Source organism: Stegostoma tigrinum, chromosome 13 (genome assembly GCF_030684315.1).
Source record: "Stegostoma tigrinum isolate sSteTig4 chromosome 13, sSteTig4.hap1, whole genome shotgun sequence".
NCBI lineage: Eukaryota > Metazoa > Chordata > Chondrichthyes > Orectolobiformes > Stegostomatidae > Stegostoma > Stegostoma tigrinum.
The window spans coordinates 159,050-176,998 of record NC_081366.1 but is presented as its reverse complement, the minus strand read 5'-3'; the positions used below and the strand labels follow the sequence as shown (position 1 = coordinate 176,998).

Below are 17,949 nucleotides of genomic sequence, written 5' to 3'. Positions count from 1 at the left end.
CAGTCTCTGTCTGTTCCCCATTCCCCTTAAGAACACTTTGAAGCTGTTCGGGGACATCCCTGACCTTGACACCAGAGAGGCAGCATCCCATCCTGGAGCCTCTCTTGCAGTTCCAGAAATACCTACCTGTTCCACTTACAACAGAATCTTCAACCACCACAGCTCTGCTATTCTTCTGGCTCACTTCAATCTTGCTACCTTCAATCAGAACCTCTCAGCCTTGTCTGCTGTGAATAAAACATTCAGAGACTAGGACTAGTTAATCTTGGGTAAACACTCTGGGCACAACATGATGGTTCAGTGGATAGCATTGCTGCCTCACAGCACCAGGGACCAAGGCTCAATTAGGTAACTGTCTGAGTGAGTTCCGGTTGGAATGCCATGCCTCAAGGAATTCTCGTGCGTGTCTCTGTTTGGCTTGTCCTAGGATGGATGTGTTATCCCAATCAAAGTGGTGTCCTTCCTTATCTGTATGTAAGGATACGAGTGATAGTGGGTCATGTCGTTTTGTGGCTAGTTGATGTTCAGGTATCCTGGTGGCTAGCTTTCGGCCAGTTTGTCCAGTGTAGTGTTTGTCACAGTTCTTGCAAGGTATTTTGTAGATGACGTTCGTTTTATTTGTTGTCTGTATAGGGTCTTTTAAGTTCATTAGCTGCTGTTTTAGTGTGTTGGTGGGTTTGTGGGCTACCCTGATGCCAAGAGATCCGAGTAGTCTGGCAGTCATTTCGGAAATGTCTTTGATGTAGGGGAGAGTGGTTATGGTTTCTGAGCCCATTTTGTCAGTTTGTTTGGGTTTATTGCTGAGGAATCGGCGGACTGTGTTCATAGGGTACCCATTCTTTTTGAATACGCTGTATAGGTGATTTTCTTCTGCTCTGCGCAGTTCCTCTGTGCTGCAGTGTGTGGTGGCTCGTTGGAATAATGTTCTAATGCAGCTTCGTTTGTGGGTGTTGGGATGGGTGTCTTTCCTGCTGAACCAAGGACTCTCAGTAGCTTATATAACAGGGTTGTCCATTCTGATGGATCTAATTCATGCAGTACTGCTCTCACCCATCTCCTCCCTTTCAGAACCATGATAGATGTCTCCTCACCCTCACCTTTGATTCCACCCTCTTCTGTATCTATGGCTCATTCTCAACCATTCCTGCCACCTCCATTATGCTGCCACCATCAAACACATCATTCTGTCCTCTTTCATACCTCCAAAAAACTTGTTGGTCCACTCGTCAGTCACCCAAAAAATCATCTCCCTGTCCTACGACACATCTCCCAATTTGCCCCCTGCTCCCTTATCACCACAATCTTTCACTGTTTTGCTAAGTAATATCAGTAAAGAACGTACCAGGAAAAGCAAAGGATTGAGGATGCTGAAGATCTGAAGCAAAAAAAAACACAAAAATGTGCTGGAGAAACACCACAGATCTGGCAACATCTGTGAAAAGAGAATCAACATTAATGTTCTGAGCCCAATGTTTGATTCTTCTTGAGAACTGAAATGGCTTGAAAAAGCTGTGGCTTTCACACTGTTGACAAAGGAAGAGGAGCAGGTGGTGATGCAGAGGATGTGCAGAGCAAAAGGCGAAGGGAGTTGTACTAACAGTGGAGAAGACCTATAGATGGACAGTTTGTATTAATGAGACGTTATTAATGGAATGCTGAGAGCAAATCAATACAAATGAGGAATCGGGTGGATGGACTTCAAAATGAAGAACAGTGTTCACATTGTGAAGTTGTTGAACTCAATATTGAGCCCTGAAGACTGTAAACTGCTAAGTGGGAAATCAGTGCTGTTCCTCCAGTTTGAATTGAAATGGGCTAAAATACTGCAGTTGGCCAAGGATTGAAAATTTAGCATGAAAGCAAAATGACATATTAAAATATCAAGCAACTGGAAGATAACAAAGTGTGAATCTGGATGAACGCAGCAGGCCAAGCAGCATCTCAGGAGCATAAGATGCTGCTTGGCCTGCTGTGTTCATCCAGCTTCACACTTTGTTATCTTGAATTCTCCAGCATCTGCAGTTCACATTATCTCTGAAAGCAACTGGAAGATCTGGGTTTAATAATTTTATGAAGCTAGTGGGCAGAGGGCTTTGATTTGAATATTGCATTGTATAAATTTAATTCCTTAGGTTTATTAACTATTGAAATCCTTCAGGAAAAATGTTAACTCCTGCCAGCAATTTGTGATTTTTAGAATAAAAGCTGTTTCTTGATATCTCTTGTGGTGCTCTTCAGAGTCCTACCAGCTCCAGAGGTGTGCAATAACATCTCTGAGAAGGTTAATTTGTAATTATCTAAAAACTATTTCCTGACAGTTTAAAACTACAGTACAGATTTTCAAGACCTCAAGGATATTCAGTGCTTGATTGATACGTGTTGAAAATGTGAGAACAAATCTTAAATTATCGGGATTGTGCAGCAAACTGATACCAGCACATTGTCTTTTCTGGCAGAGTTTTAAAACTGGGATTGGAATCACAATGATTGAAGTACAGGGAGCTACGATTCGTGATAATAATCGTAAAAGCTTTGAGATAATTACTCCTTTTAAAACCTTCAGGTAAGTCATTTTGTATTGTATTGTCTCTGCTATTTCTATTGTCACAGTTTAACAGGGTGTGGAGCTCACATGGAGCTGTTGACAGGTTTGAGATAAACAGGGGATTGAAAGTTTATTGGGGGTAGATAAGAATGTGGAGTTGATGTTACGATCAGATCAGCCATGATGTTGTTAAATGGTGGAGCAGATTTGTGAGACAAAATGGCCTACTTATGCTCCTGGATCATATGAAAACAAAGCACATTCTTAATTGTATTGAAAGTCTGTTGCTGTTGCCAAACTCAATCTTGTCCCAAGTGTCGCTGTAGAATGACATCATGATCAGCATAGACATAGTGGGCCGAAGAACCTGTTCCTGTGCTCCAGTCTTCTATGTTCTATGCTCTACATTAAAGCAATGGTGTTTGTTGACTGTGAAAAGTGATGGAAAATGTTTGATGTTCACTGGTTTTGCAATTCAGCTTGATCCCATAAAGTTGGTGGCAGACTCTGAAAATTCACTTTTGGTTGAGTGTGAGAGCCGTGATCTGATAGAAATCTTCAAAATATTAACAGGAACAGACAGGAACAATGAGGACAAAGTATTTTCACCGGTTGGTGATTCTGTAACTAGGGGCATAGTTTTATAACCTCAATCACAATAATCACCCTAGCCACCCCAGCCTTCTTTGCTTCAAAGAAAAGAACCTAAGCTCACCCAGCCTCTCCTCATCGATAAAATGCCCCAGCCCAGGTAGCATTCTGGAGAATCTCATCTGCTCCCCTTTCCTGCCTGTAGTGTGGTGACTAGAACTGGATGTAATGCTCCAGCTGTGGCTAACCTAAATTTTATGTATTTCAACACTGCGTCCCTGCTCTTCTAATCTGCTCCCCTTGGTGCAGGGATCAATGACCAAGGACCATGGATTTAAGCTTAGAGGCTGGAAGTTTAGAGGAAGTCACAGAGTCAAAGGGTCATACAGTATGGAAACAGCTGGTCAAACCAGTTCACGCCGACCATCCTCCACAACCAAACTAGCCCCATCCAACTAAGCTTGGCCCATATCCCTCCAACCTTTCCTATTCATGAACATATTTAAATGTCGTTCAAACATTGTAACTGGACCTGCATCCACCACTTTCTTTGGCAGTTCATTCTATAGATGAACCACCCTCTGTGTGAAAAAGTTGCTCCTTATGCCCTTTTTAAAAATTCTCCTCTCACCTTAAAAATATGCCCCCTAGTTTTGAACTCCTCCACCCTAGGGGAAATACACTTGTCATTCACCTATCTATGTCCATCATGATTTTATAAACCTCGATAAGGTTACCCTCAACCTTCTACACTTTAGGGAAAATGTCCCAGCCTTTCCAGTTCATTTTGTTTTTCACTCAGAAGGTGATCCTGGAACTCACTGCCTATTTGGGTGGTGGAGGCAGAAACTCTCAAAACATTTAAGAATTTCCAAGGCCAAAAAGGCTATGGGCCAAATGCTGCAAAAATGAGATTAGAATAGTTATGTGGTTGCTTCTGACCGGAGTAAACCCGAAAGGCCAAAGGGCCTTTTACTGTGCTTCACACATCAATGACCCTGTGATACGACTAATAAAGACAAGCGGCCCATATGCTTTCGCAACCTTATTAACCTGACCTGTTGCCTACAGAAATCTATGGACATACTGTCCGAGGTCCATCTTCAGCTTGTTTCGCTGATTCAGCTTGAGGATGTAAGTCCATAAAGACTCTGCAGGAGAATTTCTCATTATAGATCACATCATGGACTTCACTGAAATAATTTTTCTTGCATTAATTCCAAACAGCCTTCTGGCCTTGTATCTTCAGTAGAATTCAACCCTTGGGTAATGTTAACAAATGACCAGAGACAAGTGTGATATTTGAAAGAATGGAGATAGCTGCATATGTGTCCAATTTAAACATGTCTTGTCACCATTGACCATTATATTGGCAGTCCAAAATTACCTTTTGTGTTCTGGAACCTTACACGCAAACATTGATTAATATTCACAAGTGTTCTCTTGTTCATTAAAAGCTTTTGTTTGGAGTAGTATCTCTTTCAATGTTCAAGCTGGGGTTGAAAGCCATCTACAATGCTCACTCCTGAGACATTCTGCACCAATGACAGGAAAAGTTTGATGGTAATGTGTTTTCACACATGAAACATCAATTCATGTAGCAACAATTCCCTCTAACTCCAAGTTTTGCTTGTTTATGCCTCTTTTTAGGGATCCTCCCACCTTCAAAAATAACTGGTGCCAAATCAGAAGAATATTGTTATTATTATTTTGTATAATAGGATGACCACTTCATATTTAGTAGATTCCTAATCATCTCGAGACATATTTAAATATTGTCAGTACAGCTGCTGACTGTACAAAGGAGCCTCTGATCTCTTCCTGGTTTCCGAGTGCATTTTCAATACACATTTCGGTCATGGTTGCCTCTGGGATCCAGGTGCTGGAACAGAGGGAAGACGCTCTCTGAAGTTCTCTGCATTACCTTCTAGTCAGCTGTCACAGTACTCTCATGATGACTAGTGGCTAGGTATAATGTTATAGGATGATCCTCAAATCTGGGGCAAAGACTTTTCACCTTTAGCATTGTCTTTGGGTCCTCAATGAAAGGCTCATAGACTGTTGCCACCAATAGATAAGAACTGGGTTCTGGAAACTTATTTTTCATTCATCAATGGGACATAGACATTGCTGACTGGATCAGCATTGTTTGTCTAATCTTAGATGTCCTTTGAGGAGTTGGTGATGAGCTGCCTTCTTGAACCACTGCCAACCACATACTTTAGGTAGGTGATAGCAATCATGAATTTAATTTCTATGGCGCATCTTCTAGCTGGCACATGCTGCTGCTACTGAGTTTAAGGGATTTTTTTTTCTTTATTCATTCACTGGATGAGGACATCACTGGCTACGCAGCATTTATTGCTCATCCCTAATTGTCCAGACGACAGTTAAGAGTCAACCACATTGCTGTGGACCTGGAGTCACATGTAGGCCAGACCAGTAAGGATGGCAGTTTCCTTCCCTAAAGGACATTAGTGAACCAGATGGGTTTTTCCTGACAATCAACTTTGGATTCACGGTTATAATTAGATTCTTAATTCCAAATATTTATTGAATTCAAATTCCACATGCTGCCATGACAGGATTCAAACAAAGTTGCCAGAATGTTATCTGTGTGTCTGGATTAACAGTCCAGCAATAATACCACAAGGCCATTGCCTCCCCTCACCTTCTTCCTACAGCACTGGGCATTCCTCCAGATGCTGAGACTACACTGACCCAGAGGACACTTTTGGAACAGGCTAGGCATGGGCCTCACTGCTGGACCCAGGAAAGAGGACATCCTACCTCCAAATCACCCCATCCCACATGAGGAGGTGGTGGTCTAGTGGTGTTATCCCTGGACTGTTAATCCAGAGACCCAGATAACATTCTGCTTTGCATCCTGCCATGGCAGATTGTGGAATTAAGAATCTAATGATGACCATGAATCAATTATTGGAAAGATCCATCTGGTTCACTAATGTCCTTTAGGGATGGAAGCTGCCATCCTTATCATATGACTCTAGGCCCACAGCAATGTGGCTGACTCTCAACTGCCGTCTAGGCAATTAGGCATGGGCAATAAACGCTACCTAGCCAACAATGTCCTCATCCTGGTATTGAGTAAAGAAAAGCAAAACAGGACGTCCAGGTTCCTGCTCACACAGCATAGCACTAATATCCACCTGCCTGCCACGTCAGGGACAAATGTCAGGAACTATGCAGGGCAGCTCTGGACTAAGAAAGCTTGTCTGCATGCTCAACAGCCTTGTAAAGATGGCACTGGTGCCAGAAATGCTGGTCAATTTCAGATTGTCTCAGCCACAGTCAGGGAAAAGCACGAGGCAAGATGAGGCTAGAATCAGTCCAGTAGCGTGCTATTGAGCCAGGTTAGTTAATGAGGCAAGTTAGTACCATATGGCAAGAGATCTCATTAGATGTGTCAGCGAGAAACCCTCTAAGAAAAACGCCACTGCCTAAAAAGTTGAAACTCAGCCCATGGTTGTCACTAGATTTTTGATTCCTGTGTTAATTGAATTCAAATTTCACTGTCTGTTATAGTGGTATTTAAACCCAGTTTACCATGAAACAACCTGGGTCTCTGAATTACTAGACTACGGGATTACCCATATACAATATGATAAAACCCTTTGCTATTACTTCCTCTGACTTTTATAGCTGGAAGTCATATTGATGCAAGCTAATGAATGATTATTGGATATTGGCATTATTTCCAGAGATGTCTTTCACAGGATTCTCGCAGAACCACCGATGCCAGGTTCATGAGATATGGCATCAACTTTTATCATCGAAATACAATCTAGCTATTAGCATGCCAGTCATTAACCTATTATACCACAGTACTCTTTGTAACTAGCTTTGTCATAGATTATGTTCAAACAGAATACTTGGCTTGCATTTATGTATTGAACTTTAGAATTGCATAGAATGTACATCAACACAAAAACATAAAAGGGAAAGAAATTTCTAAAAGTTTTATGTAATATTTTTCTTGAGAAATTTGCACAAAATGAGACAAAGCAACCTGAAATTGTATACTGAATAAGTTTGCAGGGTTTAAAAGATATTTATGTGAATAAAATCTTGACCAAACTTGATTTCTACGTTGCCTGAAAGTCTCTTGTATGATTGACTCGAATTAATTGTGGTTTCTCAATTGGGTCAAATGAAAAGGAACACCTATTCACCTAGCTAATGGACTTGACCCTCATTGCTATCTTTCCTGGTCATAAAATTTCATTTTGAGATTTCACTGCAAGGAGACAAAGGCAGGCTGAATTGAATCAAGTAATAGATTTAATTGCAATGTTATTGTAATAATTTTTGTGCTTTTGAATGGTGCAGTTTTGCAGCAGAATCTGAACGAGAGAAGAAAGAATGGATCGAGGCACTTCAGGACTCGATTGCCGAGACTCTGTCTGATTATGAGGTGGCTGAGAAGATCTGGTCTAACAAGTCGAACAGAGCATGTGCAGACTGCAAAGCACAGAATCCTGACTGGGCATCTATTAACCTTTGCGTTGTTATCTGTAAGAAATGTGCAGGTAAATTGTCAACAGCTATTACCAAATTACCTCTCAGGATTCAAACAATAATTTCAACCTGCCTGAATATAATTTTAATATATTTTGGAGGAGGGTATGGATTTTTCAGTTGAAGCAATGATTACTCATGTTTCTTTTTGCTTTTTCCAGGTGAGCATCGAGGCTTAGGAACAACCATGTCAAAAGTACAAAGTTTGAAACTGGACACAAGTATATGGAGCAATGAAATTGTACAGGTCAGAGGACTATCACTTTTAATATTTGATATATTTTTAGAACGGATTGCTCACTCAACTCAAGCCAAAATACAGGAACAGCAATAAAGGATAGTTATTGAGTGAGGCAGAAAGTTGAAATTGTGGAATCACAAATGTCAGCACAAGACTCTGTCATAAAAGTAATACAACTTGTACCACTTTATTAGTTCTTAAGTAATGTAAAAATTTGATGATTACATAAAAAATATTTTGTGATATCATTATTGAACAAGCATTGCCTTTCGTTTCTCTTACAGCTTTTCATTGATTTAGGGAATGATAAAGCAAATCGGTTCTGGGCTGCACGGGTGACTCCAGGAGAGGAGTTGGATACAGATGCCACTATAGAAAGGCGGAGGGAATTCATTAAATTAAAATATAGAGATGGCACTTTCAGAGGACCTCATCCCAAATTTGCAACACAGAATGAACTGATTAAGGTAAACATTCCTGATTTGTTATGTTTTCCCCGTCAGTGCACTCAGTCATCAGATGTCAAGATATATCAATCATTCATTTATAAAAGATGTGGAGATACCAGTCTTGGACTGAGGTGGAGAAAGGCGGGCAGTGATGACTGGGGTACCACATGGTTCAGCGCTGGGACACCAGCTGTTCATAACATACATTAACGATTTGGATGAAGGAATTGAATGCAATATCTCCAAATTTGCAGATGGCAGTAAGCTGGGTGGCAGTGTGTGCATTGAGGATGACGCTAAGAGACTGCAGGCTGATATGGACAGACTGGCTGAGTGGGCAAATACTGGCAAATGCAATATAATGTGGATAAATGTGAGGTTATCCACTTTGGTCACAAAAAAATGAAAGCAGATTATTTATTGTCTGAATGGTGGCAGTTTCGGAAAAGGAGAGGTGTCATGAGACCTGGGTGTCATGGTGGAACAGCACTGAAGGTTAGCATGCAGGTGCAGCAGGCAGTAAGAAAAGCTAATGGCATCATGGCCTTCTGGATTTCAGTATCAGAATAAGGATGTCTTACTGCAGTTATACTGGGCCTTGCTGAGGCCACACTTTGAGTGTTGGATACAGTTTTGGCGTCCTAGTCTGAGGAAGGACATTCTTGCTATTGACAGAATACAGTGAAGGTTCACTAGATTAATTCCCAGGATGGCAGGACTGTCATATGAAGTAAGACTGGATTGACTGGGTTTGTATTTGCTGGAATTTAGAACAATGAAGGAGGATCACATCGAAACATAAAAAAACTGATGGGACTGGACAGGTTAGATGCAGGAAGAATGTTACCAATGTTGGGGAAATCCACAAAAAGTGATCACAGTCTAAGAATAGAGATAAACCATTCAGGACTGAAATGAGGAAGAATTTCTCAGATTGTAAACCTGTGCAGTTCTCTCGCACCAGAAGCTGGTGGGGTTAGTTCATTAGCTGTAATCAAGAGAGAGAGAAAGACATGACTATTGTGGATAAAGGGATCAAGGAGTATGGGAGAGTGTGGGAATGGGATACTGAAATTGCATGATCATCCATGATCATATTGCATGGTGGTGCAGACTTGAAGGGCTGAATGGCTACTTCTGCGCCTATTTTCTATGGTTCTATGCTTTCAAGTCAGGAGCCACATGACACCAGGTTATAGTCCAACAGGTTTATTTGAAATCATAAGCTTTCAGAGCGCTGCTCCTTCATCACATCACCTGAAAACTTGTGATTTCAAATAAATCTGTTCAACTGTAATGTGGTTTCATGTGACTTCTGACTTTATTTATTAACTAATAGCATCAAGATGTTCATTTATTTGTGATTTAAACAGCATCTATGGATTCTTTTGCTGTATCTTGGCAACATTAGGTACATTTGGGAAATTGCCACAAAATCTACTTTGTTGCTACTCACACTGTCTCCACAAGCCACAGAATCACAGAATTCGGAAGAGGCCCTTTAGCTCATTACCACGACTACCTCAATTAGTTTCACTTTCCCACACTAGACCCATGACCTTGAATGTTATTACCCTCTTAAATTATTATATCATGAAATCAGCCTGACTCCAAACCAGAACATAAACAGATTTTAAACAAGATCTCACACCTAACATGCATCGTCTGACCCAACACCCCTTCTTTACACTGATAAATTCTTTATTTCTCTCAGGGCAGTGACTTGAAAGGAATTCAGGATTTACATATACATATTGATCAATTAAAACCTAATATCTGATTAAAGATTTAACAGCATCTTTAGTTTGTTTAATGCCTCCTCATCAGTGATGTGACCCTTTGATTTTTTACTTATAAGTTCTGTGTCAGATAGCATCTCTCTTACCAACACCTGAAGGAGGAGTGATGCTCCAATAGCATGTGTTTTTAAATAAACCTGTTTTACTATAACCTGGTGTTGTGTGATTTCTGACATAATTAATACAGGGGGAGTTACTTCTTGGCGATATGCAAGGAACGGAAAGTAGTGTGTTTAAATTCTGAGAAGCTGCAAGTTCCTGCACCACATCTGCCCATGTCATTTTAATGTAGTCACTATATTTGTTTCTGAATCAGTGTTTCATGAATAAATCAGCATGGCCGAGTGCAATGAAGATCATCATGGCACAACAAGCAGTTGAACTATTGATAAGGTCATTTTAAAGTTGATGAGAGAGATTGTGGCGGTGGGAAGGAGTGAACCTGAGAGCTGTAGGCTCTGATTCCACTTTCCCTTGTCTGTCAGGTTTTCTCTGGATATCAAGAACCCATGACAGTTCTAACAATGGGATATACCTAATGTCTTTTTCATTAAATCAAACTGCACCTCGATATACTGCAAACATCTTACCCATTTAAGGCTTACAATCACAAATTAAGCTATTTACACATCCAAGGATCAACTGAAACAGGTAATCAGTCAGCTGTATCCCTACGTCCGGTCGCTGATCAGGTGACCCTTCCCCAGCTAGCTGACAATGCCTTGAGGTGAAGTTCCTTTATGCCCTTTTCCCAAACAGACAAGCCGTGAACTCAAACTTTTGCACTGTTCAGCTGGCAAAAATCAGAGATATGTGATCTGCTAAGGGCAGTTAAATGAAGGAATACATTAGGCCTTAGATAACGAAGTGTGGAGCTGGAGGAACACAACAGGCCAGGCAGCTTCAGAGGAGCAGGAAAGTTGACGTTACGGGTCAGGACCCTTCTTCAATTTCTGTCTGGCCTCCTGTGTTCCTCCAGCTCCACACTTTGTTATCTCTGACTCCAGCATCTGCAGTTCTGGCTAATACATTAGGACTTGCTTGTTTTACTTTGGATAAAAGCTTATCTCCTGGTTTTAATGAGCTGTTCAGTACACTGCTGCATCCTAATAGCTTGCATGGCTTGTCACCATTAATGCAGGTCTTCTGAAGGAAGATTGAACTTGATGTTCTTGTTTCATAGGCTCTTTCTTCAGCGGTCAGCAGTCCTAACCTCCTGCAGACGGTGATTCAGATCTTCACTGAAGCCAGCAGAATGAGTTTTATTGACATAGATGCCTCTGAAATGTTCCCTGTGTCTCCCCAAAGCCCAACATATCCATCTGGAATGCAGCATTCGTCATCGAGGAGCTCAGGTATGATAGAAAACAAGTAATCAAATAAACGTGTTAAGATGTATTGGAGAAGTGATTATTTTTATCATGTTCATGCGTACTGGGCCAGTCTTATCAGGTCCGGTGCTATAGCATGTGAATGAATGATTTTATTGTCACCTATGTCTAGGAAAATACGGTCAACAATGTTTTGCCACCACAATCACACCCTCATGCCGTGAATGAATAATTAACAAAAAATCCAGCACCATTTTAAATTACAAAAAGAATATGAAAGTATTTAAATGGAATTCATCTTCTTCAACTGGTGTCCTAAACACAGCTCCATGCTTCTGCAATATCTCTCCAAGTTTGACCTCAATGAGTTCCTGCTCTGTGTGCAGCAATGATGACACTGATGCCCCAGCAGACCCCAGGTCCTCATGCTGCCACTTTCTAATCAGCATCATCAAGAATCCCCACTCTGGGCCTACTGAAGTCAGGAGACCCTCACTCCAGTACCAATCCTTTGCCACCTCCAAACCTCTCTGCTCTGGGCCTACTTAAGCAAAGATCCCCTGTAGCAGGGCATACTGTAGCAGTCGATGACCTGACTCTGCCACCAAGAGATTTCCAGCCAACTGCAACCAGGAGCCCCTGTATCATACACCACCACCTCCCTGATCTGCCCGCGATGTCAGGAAGACGAAGAGAAAAAAGAGAAGAAAGAGAAGATAAAAAAAGAAAAGGAGAGAGAAAAGGATGAAGCCAGCCTGGAGCGAATGGGCTTAGTTGGCCAAACACTACCTATGGTGTTGACAGTGCCATCTTGAGAGGCATGTAGCCGACATTTCCTTCTGATAGGAATAAATTAAATGAATTAATCATTGATCATTAATTTTTGGAAAAGTCATCATTGGCCAGGTGTTATTTACTGCCACTTCCAAGCTGCCATGTAAAGGTAGTTGTGAGCCTCTTATTGAATGATTGAAGTCCATGAGGTTGTAGACATGCTCACTGAGCCGGTGGGTATGATTGCAAACGTTTTGTCATCGTGCTAGGTAACATTGTCAGAGCATCTCCCGTGAAGCATTGGTGTTTGTTCCACCTGCTGTTTATATAGAGTGATTGGCTTCACTTCGGGTTCTGTTTTTCAGTGGTTTGTACATCAGGTCCAGTACAATGTATTTGTTGACGGAGTTCCAGTTGGAATGCCAGGCCTCCAGGAATCCCCTGGTCTCTGTTTGATTTGTGCTGTTATGGGTGTGTTGCACCAGCTGAATTCATGTCCTTCTTTGTCCGTGTGGACTGAGACCAGTGAGAATTGGTCATGTCTGTTGGTGGCTAGTTGATGTTTGTGTATCCTTATTGTCAGTTTTCTTCCAGCTTGGCCTGTGTAATGTTTCTCACAGACCTTGTATGATATCTTTGTATATTATGTTAGTTTTATTGATTGTGAGAATGGAATCCTTAAAGTTCGTCAGTAGCTGTCACAGGGTGGTTGTTCCTTTGTGGGCTACTCTGATACCTAGGGGTCTGAGTAGACATACCTCTGATCTGTCTCTGATGTATAGTAGAGCGAATAGTGTGTCTAGCCATGTTGTGTCTTCTTGTTGTGGTCTGTGGCGAGTGTAACAGCGGATGGTTGTGCTTTTTGGATATCCATTCCATTTAAAAGCTCAGTATAAGTGCTTCCGTTCTGCTTTGCACAGTTCTGGGTTGCTGCAGTGTGGTGTGGCTCATTTGAATAATATCCTGATGTATTCATTTCCAAGCTGGAAGAAAACTGACAATAAGGATACATAAACACCAATTAGCCACCAACGGACAAGACACATTCTCGCTGGTCTCAGTACACGATGGGGCGGCACGGTGGCTCAGTGGTTAGCACTGCAGCCTCACAGCGCCAGGGACCCGGGTTCAATTCCAGCCTCAGGTAACTGTTTGAGCGGAGTTTGCACATTTTCCCCATGCCTGCGTGGGTTTCCTTCGAATGCTCCGGTTTTCTCCCACAGTCCAAAGATGTGCAGTCCCCCTCCACCGACACTCTCATCCGCCTAGCTGAACTCGTCCTCACACTCAACAACTTCTCTTTTGACTCCTCCCACTTCCTACAGACTAAGGGGGTGGCCATGGGCACCCGCATGGGCCCCAGTTATGCCTGCCTCTTTGTAGGTTACGTGGAACAGTCCCTCTTCCGCACCTACACAGGCCCCAAACCCCACCTCTTCCTCCGGTACATTGATGACTGTATCGGCGCCGCCTCTTGCTCCCCAGAGGAGCTCGAACAGTTCATTAATAAAAGCTCTGATGAAGGGTCTAGGCCTGAAACGTCAACTTTTGTGCTCCTGAGATGCTGCTTGGCCTGCTGTGTTCATCCAGCCTCACATTTTATTATTATGCAGGCTAGATGGATCGGCCATGCTAAATTGCCTGTAGTGTTCAGGGGTGTGAGGGTTATAGGGGGATGGGTCTGGGTGAAATGCTCCAAGGGGCAGTGTGGACTTGTTGGGCTGAAGGGCCTGTTTCCACCCTTTAGGGAATCTAACCTAATCTACACATGGTCAAAGAAGGACATGAATTCAACTGGAACAATACATCCAGAATAGCGCAAGCCAAACAGAGACATGCCAGGGAATTCCTGCAGGCCTGGCATTCCAACTGGAACTCCATGAACAAACAACATTGTATTGGAACCGATATACAATTCACTGAAAAACAGAACCAGAAGTGATGCCAACCACATCAGCAAACCGAATCAAATAAATAAAAAGCAGGACAGACCACCAACACATACCAGAGGCGGACTGACTGTTTTACCTAGCAGGGTGACAAAACGCATGCAATCAAACACACCGGCTCAGTGAGCAAGTCTACAACCTCATCCACAACCTGAGCTGCAAATCTTCTCAAAAACTTTAGACTGTAACTGATGTTTCAGCAGCTCTTCAAAAGACTGCTGACAAGAACATAATTTGGAATATAGGTTGGAAACAATAGCAGCAACAACAATATTAAGTACATTTGGAAAATGAAAGATCCCAAATAGTAAAGAGGCAACAGCTGAGAAAAAGAACCTCCTTAGATTGTACTTTAGTTTTTCACTATATAATAAAATGTGAGGCTGGATGAACACAGCAGGCCAAGCAGCATCTCAGGAGCACAAAAGCTGACGTTTCGGGCCTAGACCCTTCATCAGAGTTTTTCACTGTTCATTTTGCGGGATGTGGGCACCTCTGGCTGGGCCAGCATTTCCTGCTTATCCCTAGTTACCCTCAAAGTGGTGGTAATCTGCCTTCCTGAACCGCGGCAGTCCACCTGTTGTCGGTTGACTCACAATAGTAAAAGCAACATAAATATTAAGCAAGAAGATAAAACTGATTCAGCTAACTGAGAATTAATTGGTGACTAATAATTGAAAAGAAAAAGTGCTTTTGTTCAGTCGTATCAGTGATAAGGATGTAATGTTACAGGGTTAACAGAATTGTTTGATGAGACACCCAGGCTTTGACACCAAAATTAAATGAGGAGTTGTTCAAACTCTGGGAAATTCAGGCATTTTCTTTATCCTTTTGTGGATGTGAGCACCACCAGAGCTGTGTAGGTTATGTGGACTGGCCATGCTGAATTATCTATAGTATGTAGGGATGGTAGTTTAACCATAGGAAATGCAGGGTTACAGCGACAGGGTTGTTCTGTGTGGGATGCTGTTCAGAGGGCCAGTGTGGGTACAGTGGGTCAAGTAGACTGTTTCCACATGAGAGGGATTCTATGATTCTGATTGCCCTTGAGGAGGTGGTGGTAAGCTGCCTTCTTGAACTGCTGCAGTCCATATGACATATGGACACCCAGAATGATGTTAAGGTAGGGTTCCACAGTTTTGGTCCAGCAACAGGTTGATGATATCAGTCGAATCTTTTGAGATCTATGTGATGGGGATGACGGGGAGATTTGTGGCAGAATTGGACATTTACCTCAACATGAGGAACACCTTGCTCCATCTTTTATGCATTTCACAAACAGCAAACTACTCACAGGACAGTGTCCAGTTGCCAGTTGAGGGGATGTACTGATTGCTAAATGCCTCGTTAATGGCATCACCCCATTGCCTGGTCTAATTGTGCAGAACACAACAAACCAGGATAATATGGCATACTCTGTCTGGGCAGTAGGCTAGTCATGATGGTTAAGTCACCTGAGTTCCAGGAAAAGCTAGCTATTTGGATTCAACATTGTCTCAATGGTAGGAAGCAGAGGGTGATGATTGAAGATAACACAAATCCCAGCACCAACCCTTGTGGCACACCACTTGTCACAGGCCTCCAATCCGAGCAAAACCTTCAACCATCACTTAGAGATAATAAGAACTGCCGATGCTGGAGTCAGAGATAACAACGTGTGGACCTGGAGGAACACAGCAGGCCAGGCAGCATCAGAGGAGCAGGAAAGCTGATGTTTTTGATCAGGACCCTTCTTCAGAAAAAGGGGAGGGGGGGGCGGGACCTCTGAAATAAATAGAAAGAGGAGGGTTGGGGCTAGGGAAGATAGATGGGATGGTGATAGGTGAATCCAGTTTCCAGGTGGTGTCGTTGTGACAGTGGTGGAGGCCCAGGACGGGCCAGTGTCACAATGATGCCACCCAGAAACTGGAGGAACAGCGCCTCAAATTTTGCCTTGGAAGCCTACAATCCGAAGGTCACACTGTGAACTTTATTTGTTTCGAAATCTCCCCACCCCAGGCCTCATTCCATGATCAACCCTTCCACTCATCCCCGCCTCCTTGACCTGTCCACCCTCTCTCCCACATATCCACTCCTCCCACCTCACTGACCAATCCCCACCAGTGCCTACATGCACTCACCTATCACCATCCCACCTACCTTCCCCAGCCCCATCCCTCATCTCTCTATTTATTTGAGAGCTCCCTTCCTCCTTCTCCATTTCTGAAGAAGGGTCCCAACCCGGAATGTCAGCTTTCCTGCTCCTCTGATGCTGCCCGCCCTCCTGTGAGCCTCCAGCTCCACACTGTGTTATCTCTGACTCCAGAATCGACAGTTCTTACTATCTCTGAGTGATGGTTGAAGGTTGTTTCTCCGACTGGAGGCCTGTGACTAGTGACGTGCCAAAAGGGGTGGTGCAGGGACCCTTGTTATTTATAATTTATGTAAATAATCTGGATGTGAATGTACAAGGCAGGCGAGTTTTGAGAAGATTTGTAGCTCAGGTTGAGGTTCTGGATGTGAGTTTGCTCGCTGAGCTGGAAGGTTAGTTTTCAGACGATTTGTCACCATTCTAGGTAACATCATCAGTGAGCCTCCGACGAAGCGCTGGCGTTATGTCCCACTTTCTATTTATCTGGTTAGGTTTCCTTGGGACATTTCCTGCGTTGGTGATGTCATTTCCTGTTCTTTTTCTCAGAGGATGGTAGATTGGCTCCAAATCAATGTGTTTGTTGATGGAGTTCCGGCTGGAATGCCATGCTTCTAGGAATTCTCGTGTGTGTCTCTGTTTGGCTTGTCCTAGGATGGATGTGTTGTCCGAATCAAAGTGGTGTCCTTCCTCATCTGTATGTAAGGATACGAGTGACAGTGGGTCATGTCGTTTTGTGGCTAGTTGATGTTCATGTATCCTGGTGGCTAGCTTTCTGCCAGTTTGTCCAATATAGTGTTTGTCACAGTTCTTGCAAGGTATTTCCTAGAAGCATGGCATTCCAACCAGAACTCAACAAACACATTGATTTGGAGCCAATCTACCATCCTCTGAGAAAAAGAACAGGAAATGACATCACCAATCCAAGGAAACCTAACCAGATAAATAGAAAGCGGGACATAACACCAGCGCTTCGTAGGAGGCTCACTGATGATGTTACCTAGAATGGTGACAAAACGTCTGAAAACTAACCTTCCAGCTGTACAAGGCAGGATTTGTAAGTTTGTGACACAAAACTAGGAGGTATTGTTGATAGCGAGGAAAGTTATCAAAAAGTACAGAGGGATCTTGATCAGATGGGGAAGTGGGCTAAAGATTGGAAAATGCAATTCAATACAAATAAGTGTGAGGTTTTGCACTTTGGAAAGTCAAATGAAAGTAGAACTTGTACAGTAAATGGTAGGGCCCTGTGGAGTGTTATGGAACGGAGGGATCTAGAAGTACAAGCACATAGTTTGTTGAAAGCAGTCTCACAGGTAGACAGGGTGGTAAAGAAGGCATTTAGCATGCTGGCCTTCTTTCGGTTGAGGCACTGAGTTTAGGAGTTGGACATTATGTTACACTTGTGTAAGTTGTGCTGAGGCCATGCTTGGAGTATTGTGCACAGTTTTGGTCGCCCTGTTGTAGGAAAGACATAGTTAAATTGGAAAGTGTACAAAGAAGATTTATGACGATGTTGCCAGGACTAGTAGGCCTGAGTTATCGGGAGAGTATAGCCAAGATAGAACTTAATTCCTTGGAATGTAGGAGAATGAGGGGTGAC

At 42.7% G+C, this 17,949-nt stretch overlaps 1 protein-coding gene across 3 annotated transcripts in view; it reads left to right on the top strand.

Moving 5' to 3' along the window:
- arap3 (ArfGAP with RhoGAP domain, ankyrin repeat and PH domain 3) overlaps nucleotides 1-17,949 on the top strand; it is a 350,166-nt gene that overhangs the window by 194,367 nt on the left and 137,850 nt on the right. For all 3 annotated transcript variants that reach the window (XM_059650536.1, XM_059650534.1, XM_059650535.1), the window contains 5 exons: nucleotides 2,457-2,563; nucleotides 7,487-7,686; nucleotides 7,837-7,922; nucleotides 8,201-8,383; nucleotides 11,348-11,519. In XM_059650536.1, coding sequence (XP_059506519.1) covers nucleotides 2,457-2,563; nucleotides 7,487-7,686; nucleotides 7,837-7,922; nucleotides 8,201-8,383; nucleotides 11,348-11,519 — 748 coding nt within the window. The remainder of the gene's footprint in view (nucleotides 1-2,456; nucleotides 2,564-7,486; nucleotides 7,687-7,836; nucleotides 7,923-8,200; nucleotides 8,384-11,347; nucleotides 11,520-17,949) is intronic.